This window comes from Strigops habroptila, chromosome 1 (genome assembly GCF_004027225.2).
Source record: "Strigops habroptila isolate Jane chromosome 1, bStrHab1.2.pri, whole genome shotgun sequence".
Lineage (NCBI taxonomy): Eukaryota > Metazoa > Chordata > Aves > Psittaciformes > Psittacidae > Strigops > Strigops habroptila.
Window position 1 is genome coordinate 116,819,803 of NC_044277.2, and position 15,783 is coordinate 116,835,585.

The 15,783-nt window shown below is 38.6% G+C and overlaps 1 protein-coding gene across 10 annotated transcripts in view; it reads left to right on the top strand.

The window, feature by feature from the left end:
• The window catches only part of NEBL (nebulette), a 248,903-nt gene that overhangs the window by 67,286 nt on the left and 165,834 nt on the right, over positions 1-15,783 (top strand). For all 10 annotated transcript variants that reach the window (XM_030495880.1, XM_030495792.1, XM_030495808.1 and 7 more), the window contains exon 3: positions 1,808-1,892. In XM_030495880.1, the coding sequence (XP_030351740.1) occupies positions 1,808-1,892 (85 nt within the window). The remainder of the gene's footprint in view (positions 1-1,807; positions 1,893-15,783) is intronic.

The following is a 15,783-nucleotide window of genomic DNA, read 5'->3' on the forward strand; positions in this document are numbered from 1 at the left end:
TTCCACAGCCTCTTAATGGGTCGCTCTGCTCCATTGTGCTATGGCGTAGAAAGCTGGCAATGCAAGATATCATCTGAGAGGGGGGATCGGGCCAATAGCAGAGAGTGGCCTGTATGAAATCCAGGCAGCATTTCTTATAAAGTATTGCTTTCGCATTTCTAAGCAGGAAACATTCAGCCTTTGGCTAAAAACTGAAATCCTCCATAATTTTTCATGGGTGTTTTAAATATAAAATGATAAAAATAAACTACTTTTTACTGGAACCATGCATTTCATGGAAATAAAACTTGTAAATGGCAAATAAAACTTTCTAACAAAATACAATTTTGAATGAAAATATGTATAATCTACACAAGGCACAGAAAATTTATGAAAGAACACATTAGAGAGAGCCTGGAGTTTGAACATGGAAATGTTTCATACTGCATATCTCCAGTCTTCAAATGCTTACTTACTGCTTACTCCCTCTGTAAAAATTAAGCTGCAGATGTTATTGTGTCGAAAATGCTATGCTTGTGGTCTTGTAACTCTGAAATATGAGAGGCTGGGGTACCCGGCAGACATGGGAAGCTTTGAGTGGTAACAGAAGGCGTGAGTCCCTCACATAGTTGTAGGGTGAATATTTCTGCTTGAGGCTGAAGATGCTGGAAAGTAGTAAGCATCACTTTCCTCATGGTGTTGCTGGCTCATAATAATATTCCTATTTTGGAAGAGGCTGTTTAATTTTGTCATTTCCTTCTTTATGTGGTCTTTCTTATAGTGGAACTTTTTGTTTGGATGCAAAGTTGCAGGATCATAGAATCACAGATTCATAGAATGGTTTGTGTTGGGAAGGATCTTAAGATCATGAAGTTCCAACCTCTCTGCCATGGTCAGGGACTCCTCACACTAGACCAGGTTGCTCAAGGCCCTGTCCAGCCTGGCCTTGGACACTGCCAGGGATGGAGCATTCACAATTTCCTTGGGCAACCTGTTCCAGTGCCTCACCACCCTCACAGTAAAGAACTTCTTCCTTATATCTAACCTGAACTTCCCCTGTTTAAGTTTGAACCCATTACCCCTTGTCCTATCACTAGAGTTCCTGATAAAGAGTCCCTCTCTGGTGTCCTTGTAGGCCTTCTTCAGGTATTGGAAGGATAAATCTATGAAAATGAATAAATTATGTTTCTGTAAATGAGTAGAATTTGACTATTAAGGCTGTCTATAAAATGCCAAAGCCAATAGTAGGAACATAATGTAAAGGTGTAAAATGTCAAATGAAAAAGCGATGTCTGATAGATTGCAGTTCTGCAGACACTGCAGCCTTTGGTACTGGATATTACAGTATTGACACATTTACTGACAAAGCATTTGACCTTTCTGTAAGTGGAATGCCTTGATACTTCTCGTTTCTGCACTAATGGATTTAAGACATCATGGAACTCCAACTGTACTCACTGATGTAACTTCAGTTTCTGTACACCACTTCTATTTCAAGGCCTTTTAGTTTTGTCTTTGTTCAGCACATGACTATACCAAAAGAATGCAGTTTAACATAGATTTGCTCACTCTATTGAAAACAAATTTCAGCTGGTCAGTCTCTGCAGTCAGTGGGCAGGATAAACGGATGAGATTTAGATGCATTACAGGAACCTGTTCATGTTGTTTCTTAAGGCATGACTGACAGTATTTTTAGAGTAAATATTTCTAACACAAATCCTGTAAACTATGAAAGAGTTCTGTACACTGTAGGAAAGAGTGTTGGGATGCATCTGACTTTCTAGCATGTGTAAATATTTACCATTTGGCTTTGTGCTTCTTCTTCTAGACATTACCCAAAGCAATCCTTCACTACAGTGGCTGATACACCAGAAAATCTTCGTCTGAAGCAACAAAGTGAATTGCAAAGTCAGGTAAATCAAATAATTCTTTTGTCTCACTAATATTAGACTGTCAGTCCACTTCTTTATAGTTTTTTTGAAATAGAATTAGTATTTCTTCCTACTGATATATAGTAGCACTCTAATTTAATTGTTAAAATACGCGTAAGTTGGTATAACACTGCAAACTTGGTTTTATTTCAGTTACACTAGTTACCATACTACTGTAAGTCCATTGACATAAGCAAAATCCTTGATTTTCAACACTATATAAAGTATCTAAGTATTTTTTAATGTTTGAAATGTTATAGCTCAACCCAGAGGGTTCATTTCCCTTAGACGAACTGTCATTGTTAGCTTGCCTCAAACTTAATCATAAAATAGCTGTGTCATTAGCAAACATTTAGAAGCCTTTAATATTTGCCAACACAGAACTGACTGAATGATCAGTTTATGGATCTGTTATGTCCTCTGTGAACTCATATATAGAGCAGTCTGTAACCCAGTTGTGATAAATATGTTATAAATAAAAACTTGTATAGGTTAATAAGAAATCCATTGAAATTAAAATGTAAAAATAAAAGGTGGGGGAAAAAAAAGGGAAGAAAATGGCAATGTAGACTTATGTGACCCAAACATGATGTTTGTTTACTATTGTTGCTTGGTAGTCCATAAGATACAGTTCTTACTGATATTAATTCCTTAATTGCCCCTCCTCCTCCTCTCCCCTCGGGGCCCCCCCCCCCCCCCAGTTTCCTATTGTTTGATTTTCTGCAATGCTGGAAGTTGGCCTGGCTGTGTGAGACAACTGCTAATATTTGATTGCATTTTATTTTTTGAAAGTTGTGGGTTTTTTTCACTCTTGTGGTTTTAGTCTGGATTTAGTTGCAATCTCTCATTACGAATTGATAATTATCACTGTCAATTAATGTAAGAAAAACCTATAGTAGAAAACAGACAGAGGGCAATAAGAGCTTTCTTATTTGGGAACTCTCTGTAGGGTATGGGCAAAATCAAAGGAGTGCTAAAGAGAAACACTAGCACAGACATTTAACATGCTATGCATTTTTTGAAGTTCTTTACCTTTTGTCATTACAGTTATTGATTATAAAACTTAGAGAAATTCTTTCATGCTGAAATTCTGCTGTTTGGAAAGAGGAGTTTGAAGAACATGCATCTCCTCTTGACTTCAGTGGATTTTGCTTCATTTTCTTATACTTCAGTGGTTCTGCGTACCATAGTTACCATTTTGTCACAGTGTTAATAGGAACTTGCAAACTATACTTTATACAGGTTTCTTTAAAAGAATATAAACTTTAACACCACGGGGTTTTTGTTTTAGTGATTTGATGGAAAACATTGGTATTCAGGAGAATAATAAAATTTTACTCCTCTTTCTGTCAGTTTTTCACTTTATAGTCTTTTGCTTCTGCGCATGCATCATGTGGCTAGGATATCTGTGCATGTGGATATATACAAATCTCAGGCCAAAACTTAAAGCAATCAGGTGTACATTTTGCCTATGGCTACCTGTTTCCGCTTATTCCTGGGATATCAGTTACACCATGGGTGAGTTTGCCTGCTGGGATTTTAAAGGTTCACCTACACGAGTCTAATTTGGTGACAGCTCTCCAGTGATGGGCTGAGTGGAAGAGAATCCTGCTGACTTCCTCACGGCTATGTTATCTGCTTTAACTGGAGAGCTTGTTTGAAGTTGATTAAGAAAAGCATGGATGGGAGGAATCCTGTTTGAGTATTTAGAGAGGACAACTCTCCTGTATGAAGTCCCGACAGATCAGAATCTCATTTAGGAAACGTACCTTGCTTAAAGCAGTCCACTTTCTCCATGGTTATTGTGGTAATACTTTCTGAGGGACTAGGGGCTGTTGAGGATTGTCAGGGGTGTATAGAAGTCAGCTGGTAGTCATCAGTTTGAGTTACGACTAATGTAGTAAGGGCTGAAATAATTTCTGGTTTATGACTGTGGGCTATCACAGTGCATATTGAGCTTTGTACATTTCCAGTTTAGCTTGCATATTCCAAACTTGCCTGTATCAATTGTCTGTCTTGGCTAAATGTTGACTAATCCAAGGAGTGTGGTCTATTTCCAGAGCCTATAAGAGAAATGGCTTTCCCTAACCTATTCGAAACATGCTGACAGGGCACTTTGGAAGTGTAAGGAAACTTGTTCTGGTATTGTTCTTTATTTGTAAACAGAGGACTTGGTATTCTAGGACTGGATATGCAATAGCAATGAGAAACTTGGAGTTTGCTTCTGTATAAACTTGCTGCAATTGTTCACAATGCGTTGGCATGAAATGTTAGATGAGGATCTACTGAAAACTTGGAAGTGGAGAGAAACCCTTAATTTGTACAGTGTACCTTTCTTCAAGGTTATTAGGCAGCAGAAGATTTGCAGTTGATGCAAATATTGTTTTAAATTATAAGGGCACAAATTTACCTACATGAAAGAAAGGCTGTAATGTTTCTGATCATAATTTGCTTCCATGGTGTTGATTCGTATCAGAACTGCGTAAAGTAGCCTAGCCTGTAAATTGTTTTAATGCTGAAATAAAGATTCCAGGGATTTTTCATAAACCAATCTAAATCTTGTCATAAAATAAAATGTAAATTCTGAATAATTTCTATAATATTTTGAAGAGTATAAGGACAGAGAAATTGCCATCCTGAATAAGCCCTATTGGCCATCTAGTCTATTGTCCTATCTTTTCAGAGAAAGTTGCAAGACTCCCAACTGAAACAAATGCATGATATATAATTTGCCATTGTTCAGGTCTCATTCTATTTCAGTAGAAAAAAGTGTGTACATGGTTCAAGGAAAGCCTTTCACATGAAACCAAACTTGGCTGGATAGAATCACATTATTACTACCTTCCAGTATTCATCAGAGCTGCTTGTGCCTCCTGCCAATACAGCAACAATTTGGGATTGAACAAATTCTGTGTTAAGTAATGTAAAAAATTATGTTAACTTATAGTAAGGAGAAATGCTTTTCTACAGTAATAGCTGCTTTATATTTTCTAAGTAAACATCTTTGTTGCTTTTAGCTCTGAAGAAGCACAACCCTATGTTTAACTGCTGGACTCCCAGCGTCTTTTCAAAATCTGCAGCTTTAGAACTATTGTTTATCTTACTCAGAAAAGCAGGAGGAATTGGTAAAGGAAACACCGTTAAATATTGTATAAGCTAAAAGATATGTGGTTTTGAAATTTGTTGTTTTGATTTTCATTTAAGCAGCAATTGACAGCATTTTAAGTTGAAGTGTTTGGTCCTCTATCAAGAATCCATTAAGGTCAGCATCAGGTGCCAGGCTGTCATGTTGACATAACATGATAAGAGTAAAACAAATAAAACCAAAATACTGTTTTCTGGAGGAGTCAATAGAAAACAGATTGCTTTTTAGAACACTTGAAAAATTATGTTGTTAAGAAGTCAAAGGGCAACATTTAAAAGCTTTCCAGAGAACCTCCTTCTTCTATACAGTATAATTTCAGGGCTTTTCCTTCCTTTAGCCTTTTGCTTCCATGGGCTTTCATTCAATTGTGTAGTTTGAAGGAGACACAAATGCATTTTAGGAGAGCCTCCAAGTTTGATTTCCCATTCTGGAAAACTCCCTAGTTCAGTGTGCCGCCTGACTGAAGAAAAATGAGTTTTAAGGCCTTTCATCCTCTAAATGAAGAGTATAAACAGGCAACTAGTATCTCAAACAAGAGATTTTTCTTTATGCCTCTCTATGAAAAATTCATCTTTACTTTGTTGGAGGTTCGTGCATTCTCTTACTCCATAGCATGTAAGGGGTATTTACCCATGCACTTGCCTTTCCTAGATAAACTCAGCTACAGAAGTTACTGATACATTCATCTCAGCAATGTTTACTTGGGAATTTTCTTTATGTACCTTAGCTACTGATCTCTCTAACTTTATAACAGTGTAAATTGCTCTGTGACCTTTAGTTCTTGTCTGTGGCAATGCTATGTAGATAAAAGCAGCAAGTCCAATTGAACTTGTAGAAAGATACTGCGATGTTCTGCAGTAGTTCTTGGCAGGAAGGCTATCTAAGTGTTGGATCAAAGGGAGGGCTGATGATTAAGGTGGGTTCTCATACTTCAACGCTTTTGGAGAAATCCACTTTCTGCTAAGTCTTGGGGAACTTGGTAAAAAATCACAGGTGTCATCCTACTGCTTTCTTGTCCTAGTCACTGGGGACACAGCTTGAGGCTGCTGTCCTTGGAAATTCCCAGTGCTCCTAAAAAGGTCATAAAATGTTGATTTTTAAGGAGTACCATCTTTCCTTAGATAGTCTCCTTAGGAGACTATCCTTAGGAGACATACCCAACTGAATCAAGCTATTATTGTAATAGTCTGGTATTTTAAGAGTCCTTACTTTCTCAAGAATTTCTTGTGTTTGTCTCACAAGAAGAATCATGGTAATATTAAACATTTGGAGGAGAGCAGAAAAGGGAATGAAAAATCCTTATGCTCAGATGTTTGCCTCTAGGATGGCCATACTCCTCCCTGTTCAGGGAGACAGTCTGCCTCATGGTTCCCTGTGAAAGCACAAGAGATGGTGGGTGTAAACTGAAATACAGAAAATTCCGTTTAAATGTAGGGAAAAATTTATCCAATGTGGGGGTGACTGAACACTGGCAGAGGTTGTCTGGAGAGGTGGTGGAGTGTCCATCCTCAGAGATTCTCAGAGGAGGACTGGGCACAGACCTGAACCATCTGCTGTAATTAACTGTGCTTTGAGTAGGGTAATACACTAGATGATCTCCAGAGTTCCCCTTCAACTTCAGCTGTTCTCAGATTCTGTGATTCCCTTCCATCCTTCCTCAGGTTCCTCTTCACCATTTCTGTCATTATCTTTCTTGGCTCCTTCTCTTTGCCTCTTTGTTCCGAGAATATGTGTTAGCAAACCTCCAGGCAGATTCTTTTTATTAGCTTTTTTTCTTGATTTGTTAAAAAGCTTATTCAGTTTATATGCTCTGCTTTTATGAAGTCTTTAGAATGAACTGCCACAGTGAATGCCATAGGGGAATGAAATGCTGGATGGATTACTAAAGCAGACTTTTAATGGATTTCCTGGGGTACCCTGAGTAAGCTCATTGGAGAAGTCATGGAGAAAACAGTCCTTAGAGCTAGAGGCAAAGATAAAAATATGCTCCTTAAGCTGAGGAAAGGAGGAAGAAATATGGGGTAGCAAGCAGAGAGGCCTGACTATAGCTTTATGTGTGATTTTGTAAGTTGTGCCAGAGGACCCTGGAAGAGAATTTCAAGACTGGATTTTTCCAGATAGCCATCAGGCACTGATTATTTATTTGCTCCTCTCTCCAGTTGCCCAAGGATCTGAACCCAATCCACCATATGTGTATGAAGAGAGAGGTGCGAGAAAGAGAAGAGTGCAGGCTTCTCAGTTGTCTTCTTGCAATTACTTGTGAGTGAGAAGTCCTGGAGTAGTTGATTTGACTTGTGCATTAAAATAAACCCAGATTGCCTGCAGGAAGTTTTCCCTTGCTCCCCTGGGAGCCCCTGCACAGTAGCATTTTGTAAATCATGCTCACCTACTAAATGTGATTTTTTTTTTTTTTTTTTTTTAATTCAACTTGTGGTATGTTCCTTCTTCACCTCTGAAGCCTATTTAAATGACTTGTTTTATCTGCATGAGTCAAAGGCAAAAAAATCATTCTTGATGTGAATAAGACAAAGCTTGAGAGGAGTGCAGGAGGCAGAGTGTATTTCAGTCTTCTGGGAAAATGGTTGTCACCTCTTCTGGTTGTTATCTTGCTGAGTACGTGATGGAATCTTCTATATCCTGTCTGCACTAGACTGCTCCTGTTACTGTGCTGCCATGTATCTACACTGTTTCTGTGTGTTTTGTTTTTTTTTTTTTTTTCTTTTCTCTTCTCTTTCTCTTTTTTTTCTTCCTGCAGTTACTACACAGGCTTACGCAGATTCAGGATGTGAAAGTAGTGCTTTAAGACAGACTTGCATGTGAGCAGCTATGGAAAATGTCCATCTGTCTAACTTTTCAGCTTTTCACTGTTGATTTGATGATATAAAAGTGACAGCATTTTTTTTTTTTTTTTTTTTTTTTTTGCATTAGTGTTTGTTCTGTTGTTAGTATTTATAGTGATTTGAAAACCTGATGTAATTTGGTAGGGAAAAACCAGTACTGAACTACATTTAAGGAAGCCCAAAAGCCTCTGCAGAGACTCAGAAGCAAACTGCTCCTCTGGCCAAAAACTTATGAAGTCTATAAAATATGCAGTTGCAGGAGAAAAATCACCTCTCCCAGTGCCAAGAATCAAAATTAGGATGCAAAATATATCAATTTTTATAGTATATGCTGATGAGGGAAAAAAATAAAATGGTAAGTTTTCTCTTTCACATGTCTATTTCAGATGCACCTCATGTTTAACTGTAAAAAGTGAAGGGATAATACATTTACATGAAATATAATGGGTAATTTTTGTGGTAGGATGAGGGCAGAGTGGTCATGATTATTAAATAGAGAACTTATTGAGCAAACACATTTTTATAGACTTTCTTATGACATCAAATCAATGTACAGCAAGTAGGACATCCTTAATAGAAAATCTTAGGATCAATAAAATTGAAAGCGATTCAGACCACCTTTACTTGTACAACCGGCAGTAATAAGAAAGGAGACAAAGGAGAACCACAGAATTCATAGCTGTTATTTGTAAGTTGAGTTGTGGAATTCTTAACTATATTAGCACTAGTATTTGAAATGCCTATAACTTTTTTTGCGGAATGATTAATAAAAATACCAATTAAGATGTTATCAGAATTTCTATGATTTCTGGGTGTGGAAGGAATGGGAAATATTCAGTGAACCTGGATCATACTAATGTATATGGTCTTTTTCATGTCTTGTACAGTTTCTTTTCCAATCTTCTTGAGCTTCTCTCTGCTGTTTATTTTTTGGAACTAGGTTTTTAAAATAGTTGCTCTTGTGCACCTCTGTTGCAGGAAGTTGGATGCTTTTTCCTTATGTTTTTGTTGCATTACTGCACAGCATATAAACCCACATGAAGGAAAAATGCATTGTAGTTGTAGAGAATTTAAGATGAACAACGAGAACAGAACAATTGTCTTGGGAAGTGAGGCATCCAAGGGACTACAAATCAGAGGCAGATAACATATCTGCACTGCTAAGTACCAGAGGGCCAGGAAGAAATTTCTGATCCCAATGACAAGTAGCGTGTACTGGCTTATGTCCACACTGTATATGACTGGTTCCCTTCTAATGGATATATGTATTTTTCCATTTCAGAATGTTTGAGATAGTGTGTCCATTGCATACCAGCCTGTCAGAGTGACAGTTGTCCATGAAACCTGATGGCATATGGGGAATTTGTGGGGTCAGTGTCCTCTTGATTGTGTGAAATGCCTGGTCGGGTCAAAGGGAGCAAAACTGGTGCAGGCATGTCCATGCTGCCTTTCAGGAGTGCTCCCTTGACTGAAGCAAGACACTGAGCTGTGCTTGGTCTTGCCTTGGGGAGGGCAGTACAGCTGAGCCAGGGAACACACTCAGCAGTGTTGGGGTAGTGAGGTGCCAGAACTGAGTTCATTCTCTTGCCCTCTCCTATTACCAAGGAAGTCTGTCAAAGCTAGAAAAGGAGATCACATCACTCTTTCTTTCCTTTCTGAGCTTCAGATCTACATCTTTTGGAGGCTGCCACGTTTAATCAAAAGGGGTCTATGAAGTCTTGCTTCCTATTGCTGACACTGCTTTTTTTTTCCTGAAACACTTAGTACTTACTGTGATCAGTAAGAGGGAATTTGATTTGATGGGTGACTGGTCTGATCCAGTGTAGAATATTGGTAATGTCATCATTAAAAGGAAGGACAGTTAAGGAGCATGCCTTTACTTCCTCACCCTGGGATGTAAAAAAAGAATTTTCAGGAATATGTTTTTAGACAATACACTGAATTAGGAGAACTTCTTTTATTTTCTTGACGTTGCCAGTGTCTTCTTCCAAGAAGTTCTTAGACTTTGCCCTAGACTTCCATTTGTGTAATGGCAGAGATAAATTATCTCTTTTTTTCCCCCAGCAAATTGTAGTGGCTGGCATATTTAATTATTTGAAAGTGGTACGTAAGTATTTTTGTTAATATCCTTTCATCCAAAGTAAAAGCTCAACATTTTCTTTTCCAATGTGAAATTATAACAATGAATTCTTCGTACATCAAAGCATTGGATTAAGCCATTTGGCATTTCACATTGTGACAATTAATGGCTTCCATTTCGTTCCTCATTTTAAGCTCATATCTTTTCAGAAGTACTGACCTGTTTCTTACTCAGGAACAAAGCTAGTCATCCATCTTTTATAATGAAACCAATTTTTATGTTCATCTGTGGCGTTTTCTTAACAAACTTCAGAGGTTCTGGACTGAGACTTTCTAGAGCCAAGGTTAATTTTTCTCTTCATTTTTTCTTGTCCTTATTCTCATGGCCTTACATTAACATATTGAAAGAATGTGATAAATGACTGTATTTCTCCTAATTGTATTTTTTATTTGAAAATGTTTTGCATTTAATCCTTACCCCTTTGTAAAGTTTTATTCCATAAGGATGAGCCACTTTTACTGTTCAGACAGTAGGGTTTTTTTCATGTTGGTGCTACAAGCTCAACCTGTCAGTTTTTCTGGTTCAAGGGATTTTTGAGAGTGATCATTGCTTGCAATGTTGTGTTGTTTTACAGATATCCATGGTTCTCTTTCAAAGGATAAAGCAAATTGAAAGTTTTAACATATATTTGAGTTTACCAATAGATTGAGAGATCAAATCCTAGTCTAACATACCTCTGGAAATTGCCTCAATTGGTTTGTCCCATAGTTGAATATTTTTTTCCAATAAACTAGTTGCATATTTCTGTTATGATGGGAGTGTAGAATTAGAGGACAGAATTTCTATGACCATGATCATCTTTCTTTTTATTTCATTCTGTGATATTTTTTTTTTTTTTTTTTTTTTTTATAGAATGTGTGCACTCCTTAGATTTATATTGGGAAAAAGGAAAATACTGATTTATCTACAGACTTCTCCCATGTGGTTAACTGCGACATAAGCCCGCTTTTGAAGAGCCTTTAGAAGTATACATTTTGTTTAGCAGTTACTTATATCTGCTAAAAATATTTTAAATTGTTAAAGATTTCTATATAATCGTTGGGAGTGGCTGAATTTCTTTACCTTTTTGGATTTTTCTTTTTTTTTTTTGAGTGTGACAAAAGAAGTCTACCCAGTTGTGTATCTTTGCTTTGTGTAAAACAGCTGTCCCCATTGTGAGCATTGGCAAGAGAGTAGTACCCTTTATGCCCACTATTAATTCTGTTTTGGGTCTGTATTTGTTCTGGAGGTGGCCTTAAAAAAATGACTAGCAAAGCTGCTTAATAGAAGAAATCCAAGCCTGGTGAGAGTGTCACATTATCTTAATTGGAAGTCTTATAAAATAGAAGCTTTAAGCAAATGAAATGGCAAAAAGAGAGTTTTAGCCTTAGTGCTGAAATTAAAAACTGAGTAAACCTCTCTCATCCCCCCTGTTCCTCAACAAAACGTGGTACAGTGGCTTCTGAATTTTGAATAGCTGCAGAAGGGCTATATCTGCTCACGCAAGAGAGACTGTGTGTGCTTTGAAGCTTTGTGGATGTTCTTTTCTGGTTGCATCTCTCTTTGACTTTGTTTTTCAGTTCTTGATAATTTCTGACTGTCTGAGCTGTCTCCTCATGGTGCAGACAGCACTTGTAATATGCTGAGTGTGACTGTGAGAGGGAGAAAGGAGAAACTGGCCTTGGCTTGCCTGGTGGTACAAAGCCAAAACAACATATGAATCAGAAATCGCATGGTATTAGGCCTTTCAGAGTATGTGGAAGAAGAAAGGCAGAAGGGTTCCTGGGCAGTCCTACCCCTTGACCCCAATAAAAGGCCATGAGTGTTCGTCAGCATTTTAGTTGGTCATTTTCCTGATGCTTAGGTTACTTATTGATGGGGCTGTTTTAGATCCAAGAAATATATTGTCCTCCTGATTTATTCTCAGATGGTGCAGGGACCATTCAGAGTTCAATGATTTCTTGTAACTGCTGCCTCGCAGGATGGATTGAGGTCTGTTCGGGGCGATAGTTTGTCAGGTAGTGCTATGCTTGCAGGAGATTATGTTGATGGGCTTTCAAGTGAAAGGGTCAGGAAAGAAAGAGAAAGGAAAAGGAGTAGGATTAGTATAATGTTTAACCTTGCCCAAAACAAAGTGAGTGGAAGAAAATACTAAATGCTTTCATTGCACCAAATGTTAGAGCTTTGAAGATATTTGGTGGAAACACAGGTTTTTTTCAAAGGATTTAGTGTTAGAATCTGCCTGGAGCACAGATTATTTTTTACAGTAGCTTACTAGACTGTAGATTTTGAAGGGAAAAATACATAAGCTGTTTTTTTTTTTTTTTTAATTAAAAGAGGGCCTGCTGTTGCTTACTGCCTCTTCTGTTCCCTTGTCACTGAATAATCAAATCAGAAATTCAAATTAAAAATACTAATTTGATATAAATGACCAAAATGTATATATTTTGCACTTATATAAACTTGCAGTTCTGTTTTATTTAGAATATAAACATTTCTAGATATAAATATATCTAATTTAGTATATTAATTTTTAATATCTTGTGAATTAAAAATAGTTGAATTTCACTTGAAAGAAAATAATTCTATTGGGTAAAACTAAGCATAGATTCTCCCCCCCCCCAAAGTGTAGATAAATTGTCTTAAAGCTTTAGAAGAAAAAATACAAGTGAGAATGAAGCTACCACTTATATATCAAGAACTGCGCTTATTCTTGCAATACAAGATAACTTTTTAATAGTGTAATATAATTATCAGTAAATGAATTGTTGATATAAATAAATTGTTAAATGTGGAAAACAAGGTTACAAGAATGGTCCAGGATGCTCAGCCCTGTCAAGAAGGGAGTAAGAGAGATAAGCATGGTGAGGACAGGGTGCTCCAGTGCCTGGGTGATAAAGCTGGAATGTAAGCACCCATCACAAAGGCAGGTCGAGCACATGGTACAGCACTGTTGCAGATAAATGAGAAGTGGGATGTATGGCTTGTTTTGATCAAAGGCAAATGTTTTGATCGCTGTATAAGAGGAGGAAAAAAAATCAAATAACAATGTATTTGACTCGAATAGTGTTTTTCTGCTACACCACTAGCCTGTAATATCCTCATGTTGTTAGTACTGTGCCTTGTGTTACTACAGTGGCCCTTGCCATCAGCCTGAGCTTGTGGTTGCTCCTTATGGAATAAAATGAGCACTGGAGTCTTGTGGTACTGCTGTTGATGTCTCCATCAGCTACTGCAACAGAAGCTACTCTTCCTTTTCCACCCTTTTAACTCATTCCTTCAGTTAAATTCCATCATTTTCCAAACTCTCGTCCCATCTTACAGCCTTAAGCACAGCTCTTGCTTTTGGCCTTTGCTTTTACTTAGTCTTAGGTCTACTTTGTAATCTGACCTGCCAAGTTCTTGTGATAATACGTGAATTGAGCATGCAGCAACAGGAATATTTTGGAATGAGTGATACCAATGAAAAACGGAGCTGCTGCCCTGGAATGCTGTCAGCAGGGCACAGCACCAGAGATGGCAGGGCTCAGTGGGTCAGCAGCCACTGAGTGGGGACGTGAGGAGAAGGCAAGAAGGGAAGACCCATGGTAAAATACTGTAGTTAAGGCAGAGTTTAGCTAAGTTCAGGTAGAGTCAGGCGTTAGGGAAGCTTTTGGCACATGGAGAGCTGTGCCAAGCAGAGCACCAGGCTGTGCTGAGAGCTGTCTCTCTGGAGTGTAGCTCTGTCACCCCTGTGCTCTGAATGAGTTGTAGTTACAAATATCCAAGTTTTGATGATGGATTAAGTTAGTAGGTGAAAACTTTTAAAATCCCCTCTGTTTTTATAGATGCCAAAGCCATATGGCAGTATTCTGCCATTTGGGATATAGTGTGATCTGGATGGAACATCTGAAACACATTGTATGAACAGTGCACCTAAAAATGCTTGTTTCTGCCCATTAACCAGAATGATCACATGGCTGTCTCGGATAAAGACTTATGAAGCAGGGTAGAATCTGATGCCTTGTTATAGCAGGCAGTGTTTGAATACTGACTGACATGATAACCAGACCAAATTTGGTTTTGCAGGGGACTAGATTCAAATGTAAGAAAAAAAGACTGGAGAGAGATAGGCCACATCAGAAGTCATGTGAAAATTATGCTGGTCATCTTATTTTATAGCACCCTATAGATAGTTCTTGTTCCTAGAAACATGGTGAAGTGGCTCACGAAAACCTCTTTCAGTTAATATTTTACCTCTGCTGCTTCCCACTGTTCAGAAAGGATGAGAAGAAACTTCCTGATGACCATAGGTATTGAAGATGCTTATTTTAAGTAGAAGCATAGGATGTGCAAAAATATGCAGTCTGGACACTCACTCTTTCTGAGGGAATTTCTATCTGCTTTTTTGTGAGTTGAGGAGTGGATGTTTATAAATGTTCTTAACAGGCATTTCAGTTTAATTTTTCCTTAGACTTTGTTTAATGGCAAGTGATTTGACATAAGCATCATTCCTGCAGCGTTTAAGTGTTTCTTGTTCATTACTTCTGTCTATTTTCAAGAAAATTGTGTTTTGCTAGTTAGAGTTTGTGTACTGTGGGGACTTCTTAATTTTGTTATTGAGCTCTCTGGAGTCATTAGGGCTTTATATCTGCCTGATGAAAGAACCACCTCTAGTATTCTCTAGATGGGGAAACATTCCATCCATTTTTAAAAAGGGTAAAAGGAAGACCCTGGTAACTACCAACCTGTCAGCCTCACCTCTGAGCCTGGGAATAGATACCTCTAGAAGATACGCCAAGGCACACGGAGGACAGGGAGGTCATTAGAGACAGCCAGCATGGCTTCACCAAGGGCAAGTCCTGCCTCACCAACCTAATGGCCTTCTATGGTGGAGTGACTATATCAGCGGACAAAGGAAGAGCTACAGATGTCATCTATCTGGACTTCTGAAGGCCTTTGACAGACCCCCCACAACATCCTACTCTCTGAATTGGGGAGATATGGATATGATGGGTGGACTGTTCAGTGGATGAGGAATTGATTGGATGGTCACATCCAGAGGGTAGTGGTCAATGGCTCAATGTCCAGATGGAGATTGGTGACAAGTGGTGTCCCTTGTGTCTGTACCGGGACCAGTACTGTTTAATATCTCCATCAATGACATAGACAGTGAGATTGAGTGAACTCTCAGCAAGTTTGTGGATGACACCAAGCTGAGTTGTTGGGTTGACATGCCTGAGGGACGGGATGCCATCCAGAGGGACCTGGACAAGCTCAAGAAGTGGGTCCAAGTGAACCTCATGAGGTTCAACAAGGTCAAGCTCTAGGTCCTACACCTGGGTCAGGACAACCCCTGTTATCAGTACAGGCTCAGAGGTGAAGGGATCGAGAGCAGCCCTGCAGAGAAGAACTTTGGGGTACTGGTGGATGAAAAGTTGGGCATGAGCTGTCAATGTGCATTTGCAGCCCAGAAAGCTAACTGTGTCTTCGGCTGCGTCAAAAGAAGCGTGACCAGCAGGTCGAGGGTGATAATTCTTCCCCTTTACTACACTCTTGTGAGGCACAACATGGAGTACTGTGTTCAGCTCTGGAGCTCTTGGTACAGGAAAGACATGGACCTGTTTGGTCCAGATAAGAGCCACAAAAGTGATCAGAGGGCTGGGGAAGCTCTCCTGCAAAGACAGGCTGAGAGAGTTGGGCTTGTTCAGCCTTTCACTATTCAAAAGGGGCTTATAAGAAAGATCGGAACAAACTTCTTGCAAGGGTCTGTAGTGATAGAACAAGGGG